Genomic DNA, 7,279 nt, shown 5'->3' with positions numbered 1-7,279 from the left:
TGTGCTGGATGTGGCTGGAAGTCACAGATAAATAGATGTCATGCTGGGTCCAAACCAGGACACACAACAAAGAACCAGCCCTGTGGCCTCACTCAGCTCCCCCCTCACACACACCCTGGGATGGGGAGGACAAACCCAACCAGAAGCTCCTGGGTCCAGACAAAGGACAAGGAGGGATCTTCACCCATTGAGGCCCTGGGCAAAACAGACTCAACTTGGGGAAAAATAATAATTTAATTTCACACTAATCAGTGCCCACAGGACACAGACACCTCACCCCACCCCTCCATTCCCATCCAAATCCCTTTGTTCCCCATTTCTCTCCCTCCTTCCTCCCAGGCACAGGGGGATGGGGATGGGGTTTGGAGTCACTGCACAGGCTGGTGGTTCCTGCTGCTCCTTCCTCCTCAGGAAGAAGATTACTCACAGTCCTGCCCTGCTCCCCACGGGTCCCTCCCATGGCAGATCCTTCACCAGCCTCTCCTCCATCAGCCCTTCCCACCAGCCCAGAGCTGCTCCAGTCCTGGGGGCTTCTGGAACAGGCACCTCCCCTGGCCTGGGGGCTTCCACAGCTGCACCATCCGAGGCCACTGGACAAGCTCCCCCCTCCTGGTGCCTTCAGGGAATGTCCCACCAGGTTCCTCCATGGCAGGACACCTGCCATCTCGCCGTGGGCTGCAGGGAAACTTCTGCTTGGGCACCTTCTTCCCCACCAACCACCAGCACCCTCTGCTTCTCCAGCTCAGCTCTTCCTTGCTCTGCTCAGCTCTTATCTCAGTTCTTTCCTATGTTAATAGCAAAGGTGCATCTGTTGTCCCTCTAATGGCTCCTTGGCTAGTTTAGGAGCAGGGGGAGCTTCTTAGTAGTGACCTGTGGGGTCCTTCCCCCTCTACCAAAAACCCCACCAAACCAAAGCAGCACAACATGATTCTCAATGTCCTTAATGACAACCCTTGTGCCTTTTCATTTTAATTAGCTGCTGCAAAAAGCTGCAGCAAGATGGTATTTCATAGCTGGTCACCTGCAGGCACAGGCTGTGTTCATCTGCCTGGCTCTAGGGCTCCCCTCTTAGTACCCAAAATCCCCAGAAGAGGGAACTAACTGCCCAGCAACCTGCAAGTTTGACTTCTTTCTGTCTTCTTCCAACATTCTTCCTTTCTCACAGCTCTGCAGCAAGGGGCCACAAAGCCAGGTATGTTCCCCACGTGGAGACTTGAGCTTCAGACGTTGCATTAAATCGATCTCTGCTATTTATTTAGCGTGGGCTGGAATGTTTTGTCTTCCTGTGTCACAGGTTGTTCCTCAAAGAGGGAGAGACTCATAAAGCCCAGGATCTGCCTGGGTGTGGCTGGCCTGACCTGCTAATGAGCAGCTAACTGATAGTCCACTGAGGATTTATTAAATGGCAATAAAGAGTTTAGATTAATGGATTACCAAGCAAATGCTGTGTGGAGTTTTTATAAAGCTCCAGCTTTGCCCTGGAAGCACAGAGCTCTGAGTGCTCAGAGGAGGAAGTCTGAGAGGCACCAAAGAAAGACTAGGGAAGATCCCAGCCAGGAGAAAAGAAGATCTATCTAGGCTGTGCTTTGCAGGCACTATGAGAAGCTTTCTGTCCTTTGCAGTCCTTGCAGTCCTTCTCCTGGTGCACAGCTCCCAGGCAGTCTACGTGCAGGTGAGTTCCCTGCTCTTTCATTTGTTGCTATTTAGAAGGTGAACAAAGTGCTGGTACTAGGAGAGATGTTGTGGCTGCTCAACTAGACAAACAGACCTGACATTTTCCTTTTGCCCTGGTTTGTCAGCCAACTTCATCTCCCTGAGGTTTCAGCTTTTTCTTTCTGTGAAATGCTTCAGGTCTTACTGAGATGTTGGTGCAGGTTCCTGAGCTTCACCAGCTCTATCCCTGGGCTGAAACCCCTTGCTGACCTTGCATTGTGCTTCCAGAGCTTTCCTTTGCTCCCAGCCCCTTGTGCTGTGAAGCTGGAAGAACTGGGAACACCTCTGACTTTATAGAACAAGGTCAACCAGATGTGATGGAAGAGGAATTCTCTCACCTGCTTTCTGGAGTAGTTCTTTCTGAAAATGATCTGCAAGCTTCTGTGGTGGAGCCTACACACAGATCACATAGAAAATAGGGGTAAGAAGTGCTTAGCTGGCTGCAATGAGATGTTAACAGGCAGAGAAACAATCAGGGGAGGCTGTGCCAAATATTCCAAAATACACAGCACCTGTGTATTTTGGTATTACAAGGTAGCAGTTCAGAAGGGACTTTATGTACCTGGGAGCATGTTGGATCTGTCTGTCTTTAGAAACAGCTTGGGAAGGTTCAGATGGATTGAAATGTAAAGAACTCAGAGTACCAAGTGAACTAATATTTCTTAAACGCTTCTGGACTCTTTCTATCTGCACAGTAGGTTTCCAGGGCCTTGAAATTGCCACTTTTTCTCCTTTGGATGTCAGAGATATCCAGAGATAGCAGGTTTAAGCTATTCCTTTCTTCCAAACCATTCTTTAACATTTAGTGTCTCCAGGGGCTTCATGAAGAAAAATCTCAATTTTCCACTTCGAGGCGTAAAACAAAATAGAGCAAAATGAGAAGAGCTGTTTGTGGTTGGGTAGAAGTGTAGAAAGTGCAGCTCTGGAGTTTCAGCACCTCTTTGTAGTTTGAATTTTTATCTCATCAGTCATTAAATCTGTATTTTGCCAGATTTCATGCTCTGTGTGTGTGTTGCAGTCCTTTCCCTTGGGTTCCTTGAGGTCCCTAAGGCTGCACAAAGCTGGCTGATGCTCTTCTTTTCTGAAATCCTTCTGAATACTTCCCTTCCCTCTCCTGTGATATGTCAGAAGTTGTTCATTTGACTTCACAGCATGTTTTTAAAGGCTGAGTGTCCCTATCTTGACACTTCCCTTCACAGATCCAGAAAGAATAGGATGGAAATGGGAGGAAGATGGTTTAGTAGGTGTGGAGTAAAGACAGAAATAACTAGAGTTGAATTGTTCTGAACTGTTTCTGTGATAACATCTCTTAGTTCAGGGACACAGTGTGTGTGTCATCTTGGAGGGAAGATGGTGCTGAGATGGGGCTGTGTCTAACCCAGTGCCTGGAGGGGCTCCAGGAAAGCTGGGGAGGGACTTGGGACAAGGGCAGGGAGGGATGGGATGAGAGGCAGCTGCTTCAAACTGGAAGAAGGAAGATTTAGGTTGGACATGAGAAGGGAATCCTTTGCTGTGAGGGTGGTGAGAGCCTGGCCCAGGTTGCCCAGGGAGCCTGTGGCTGCCCCATCCCTGGCAGTGTTGAAGGGCAGGTTGGATGGGGCTTGGAGCAGCCTGGGCTGGTGGGAGGTGTCCCTGCCCATGCAGGGGATTGGATCTAGATGGTCTTTAAGGTCCCTTCCAAGCCAAACCATTCCATGATTCTATGATCTTTCTTACCTGAGGTGGTGAGGGTCTTGTTTAGGGTTTTTTATTGTTATTCCTTTGTTGTTTTTTGTCACCAGGACATTCCTACTTTCTGGTTTCTCTGAAACTACCTGTGGAAATCCATCCTTTTCTAGTTTTCTGTTTCATGCTTTTGAGGTCTGTGATCAAGAGCTGAATCTAGAACTGCAGTTACACAGGGAAAGTTAATTTTTCTTGTCAACCATGAGTGGTAAATTAATCTGAGTAAAATAATAAACTCATTGCAGGTAGAAAAGAGTTTGATTTTGTTAAGTAAATGCATTTAGTTTATCTGGTTGGGTTTTAAAAATCATTTTAACACCAAAATTCAGTGATTCTATAAAAAACCCTAACAAACCAAAACCAACTACCCCCCCCAGCATCTCACACTATTTGACACTGGGCTCCTGAGGCTATGAAAGACATTTTGTGTTTGGTTTTGTGCTGTATCAGAGTCACTTCAGGTTCTTCCTTTGAATGAGTAGGTGTTGGCTGCTCATCAAACCAGGTTCAAACACATCCTGAAGATCAGCTTGAAAATGCTGATTTCTCTCCTAGGTCAGACTCCCATTGTTTGCAGACATACCCACCCTTTAACAACTGTAACATCTGCAATTTGAGTTTATCACCTGAACAGTGGGATTCACTTGAAACTTAGGGAATTATCCAGCAACCTAAAACATGGAGCAGTATTTCCCAGAGTATTCCTGAAGCTTTTGGTATAAGCTCTGGGTCACAAGTGTCACGTTTCTGCTGCCAGTAACTTGTGTTCCATTCGTTGTGTGGACAAGTTTTAAGTTGATGGGACCTTGGCAGTGTCCCTTGGTGTGAGGGATTTCAGCTCCCAACAATATGTGATGTGAAGGGGTAGCTCCTTTTGGGGGGTGAGAACCTGCCACAGGGCAGCCAAGCCTTGGGAATTCCCTGCTGGTGTTTCAGAAGAGTAGTGAACAAAATAAAACCCCATTTAACCCCCATTCAACTCAGGATTTGGTAAATCTCTACCACCTATTGCCCAGTCATCTCTTTTCCAGGCTGAACTTTCCCAGATGTTTTTCAAGTCCAGGTTTGGTGGGAATGAGAAAAGCACTAATTCTGCCTCCTCCACCATGATCCTTTGCCTTGAAAACCTGATCATTTTACCTCCATCAGCACTGGTTTTATCTCAGCTGTAGGATAATTTTTGGGAGAGCTCCTGGTTGCAATGGAATGGATTTGCCCATGGACTGACTTCCTGATGTCTTGGGTTTTTTTTCTGCTTCTGTCTACACAGGATGGAGACTTGAGATTCTCCCTTGAGTCTGTGAAGAAGCTAAAGGAGCTGATGGATGAGAACAACCCCATCAACCCTCGCATGGTGGTTTCAAAGGCCAGCTATTCTCCATGTGATGAAAAGGATCTCCCTAAGGAGTTCCAGCCTGTGTGCAAAAGAGAAGATGCACTCAGGGTTTTTGAGAGGCTGAGTATGTAGCTCTTCTTGTGTCGTTGCCCTTTTTCTCACACTCTACAGCCTGAAACATTCAAGTAGCAGCAGACAAAGAAACGTAATCCCTGTTGTTTCACTTTTGAAGCAGCTGGGAGGGTCTGTGCTGCCTTTTGCCACCCCTGCTGCAGGGGCTGGGCCACATTAGCTGGGAAGCTCCTGCAGGGAGATGCCTGCTGGCTGAGCTTAGCTGTGGGCTGGTGAGCTCAGGCTGCTGCAACCATGAGGAACCTTCCTCCAAGAAGTTGCATGTGACAACCAGAGAGAGCCCAGCACGTCCTCTGGCTGGCAGGAAATCTCTTGCTCACTTCTAGCTAACTAGGAGTTGGGAGCAGGTCTCATTGCTCTCTCTGAGCATCATAGAAGTTGTTTTTTCCAGGTAGCCTACAAGAGGTGTGAGCTGTAGGTGAGGTGGATCATCTTTTGCCATGTCCAGGGTAGATACAAATTCAGAATGGAAGTCCTGTTTTCCCCCATTATCACATATTTGGTCTCAGGGAGGAGGTGAGTTTTTTTCCCAGGGTTTTTTTTTTTCATCACCAGTAGATTTTTTAATATCTGTCTCCAAGGCATGTCTGTCTCCAAGGCACAGGCAGGGACTCTTGAACTGGCTGCTGCAGTGGCTGCTTTCTCATTTCATTCCTGTTGCATTTATCTGCTGTCCAGTGCAATGGGAACTTGAGGAAGAAACACTACCAATATAATGAAGGTTGTGATTCTACAGGCCTCATTCCCACCATCCTCCCACACCATGTCCTATTGTTCTTTTGCCTCCACACGTTCCCATAGTTTCCACTTGGCATCCAGGTTGGATTTCATTCTTTAAGGCAGATTTTTGCAAGAGCTAATTTTACTTACGCTGGTAATAACTTCAAGGAACATCACAACTCATAAAGTGGTAACAGAAAGGAGCCTCCAAACCCTGGCTGTGTTGCTCTGCTCTCCACGAGGCTCTGCCATCTCACTGAAACCCTCTCTTCTCTCTGACAGACCAGGCTGTTCAGGAGGCTGATCTGTGTGAGATCTGTGCCAACGCTGCCTGCGCCGGCTGCTTCTGAGCCAGGAGGGAACAACCCGAGGAAGATGCCTCGAGCTAGGAAGTTTGTGCTTTCATGTTGCAAGATCACATACTTTCACAAATCAAATATTTGGGCTCCATCTCCACTACGGCCAAACCGGAGCTGCCAGCTCATGTAGACATGGCAGGGGCAGCCCTGGAGGAGGGGGATCAGGTGCCACCAGCAGGGCAGTTCTGGCAACAAGGAGACTGCAAACCTCGTGTGACAGGTCTCAGTTCTGTGGGAGCTGGGTCACACTGGGATGAAAATGTACCAGGCCCAGTTCCATTTACTGCTCTTTTAACTAGATTTGGAGCAGGGTGGGTGAAGCTGTCTCCTGCAGCCTTTTTAGTATCTAAATCTGCCTGTGATTTGGCCTCCCCCAGACCTGACACCCAGCAGTGCTGGGTTGTCCTCTTCTCCAGCCCACTCTCTCCATTGGACAACAAGTGACTTGGGGTCAAGTTACTGGTGTTTAGCAACACTTTCCCAGCCAAAACAATTCTCAGTCTGTTACTTGTGTGAATTGTTGCCACCTTAGATGTAGAGGAGCACAGGAACACTTTGTCCATAGTTGTGTGGGAGCTCCCTTCTTGTGACAGGTAACTCATGTTCATCAAGCTCTGTTGAGGAGAAGGGAAGTCCAAACTGCAATGCTGGAACCACTTTGAAATGGAAACATTGCCCTGCCATTTTATTTATTGGTGAAAAGATTGTGAAGAAAGGATCTGCCCATGTTTACATGCTGTAAATGAAATAAAAGCTAGTAATGCAGTGGGGTTTTTGGTTTCTGTTTTATGCTGGGTGTTAAGGTGCTTTTTTTGGGTGATAGTCTGCTTGTCTACTTGCTTTTCTCCTGTGTAAGGTGCTTCATATCTGGGTCTTCAGTGGAATAAAAGCTACCTTATTAAGATCCTGAACTTAAACCAATTTGCTCCTCCATTTGTTGTCCCCTATCCTGCCATAGCAATGTAAGACTGCATCAAAGCTTTTGAATGATTCCTTTTTACTTCTGAGTGTTGCATCTTTATCTCTGTTTCATATATATGGGACCCTCAACTTAACAACAAGGCACTCAAAGACTAGCAGTGCTGTAAAGCTGAGCACTAATCCCAAGAACTAAGTGCCTAAAACCAGAACTGACCTTTTCAAAAAATATTATTGGGTACAGAAATTCCTGTTTCATTTGACAGAAAAGCTGTGTGGGTGCAGGAAATAATTCCTCACATGTAGTGTGTTGACTAGGAAAAAAAAAAATCCCCTTGAGTAGATGGTGAAGAGAGTCTTGTGCTCAGGCTCATCC

General features: G+C 47.0%; 1 protein-coding gene across 1 annotated transcript; it reads left to right on the top strand.

The window, feature by feature from the left end:
• Positions 1-1,597: 1,597 nt before the first annotated feature.
• On the top strand, positions 1,598-5,976 carry LOC104387759 (guanylin-like). The gene is made up of 3 exons (XM_009996549.1): positions 1,598-1,672; positions 4,709-4,898; positions 5,909-5,976. The coding sequence occupies exons 1-3, from the start codon at positions 1,598-1,600 to the stop codon at positions 5,974-5,976; spliced, it is 333 nt and encodes a 110-aa protein (XP_009994851.1).
• The last annotated feature ends 1,303 nt before the right edge of the window (positions 5,977-7,279 follow it).

The sequence above is a fragment of the Chaetura pelagica genome, unplaced genomic scaffold, assembly GCF_000747805.2.
Source record: "Chaetura pelagica isolate M959 unplaced genomic scaffold, ChaPel_1.0 scaffold494, whole genome shotgun sequence".
In the NCBI taxonomy this organism is placed as follows: Eukaryota; Metazoa; Chordata; class Aves; order Apodiformes; family Apodidae; genus Chaetura; species Chaetura pelagica.
This window is presented reverse-complemented; position numbering and strand designations above follow the sequence as displayed.

Excerpts from the sequence above, each read along its gene's own strand:
- LOC104387759 (XM_009996549.1), top strand. The coding sequence starts at position 1,598 with ATGAGAAGCTTTCTGTCCTTTGCAGTCCTTGCAGTCCTTCTCCTGGTG. Across the intron at positions 1,673-4,708 it reads CCCAGGCAGTCTACGTGCAG|GATGGAGACTTGAGATTCTC; the intron begins GTGAGTTCCCTG and ends CTGTCTACACAG. Across the intron at positions 4,899-5,908 it reads CAGGGTTTTTGAGAGGCTGA|ACCAGGCTGTTCAGGAGGCT; the intron begins GTATGTAGCTCT and ends TCTCTCTGACAG.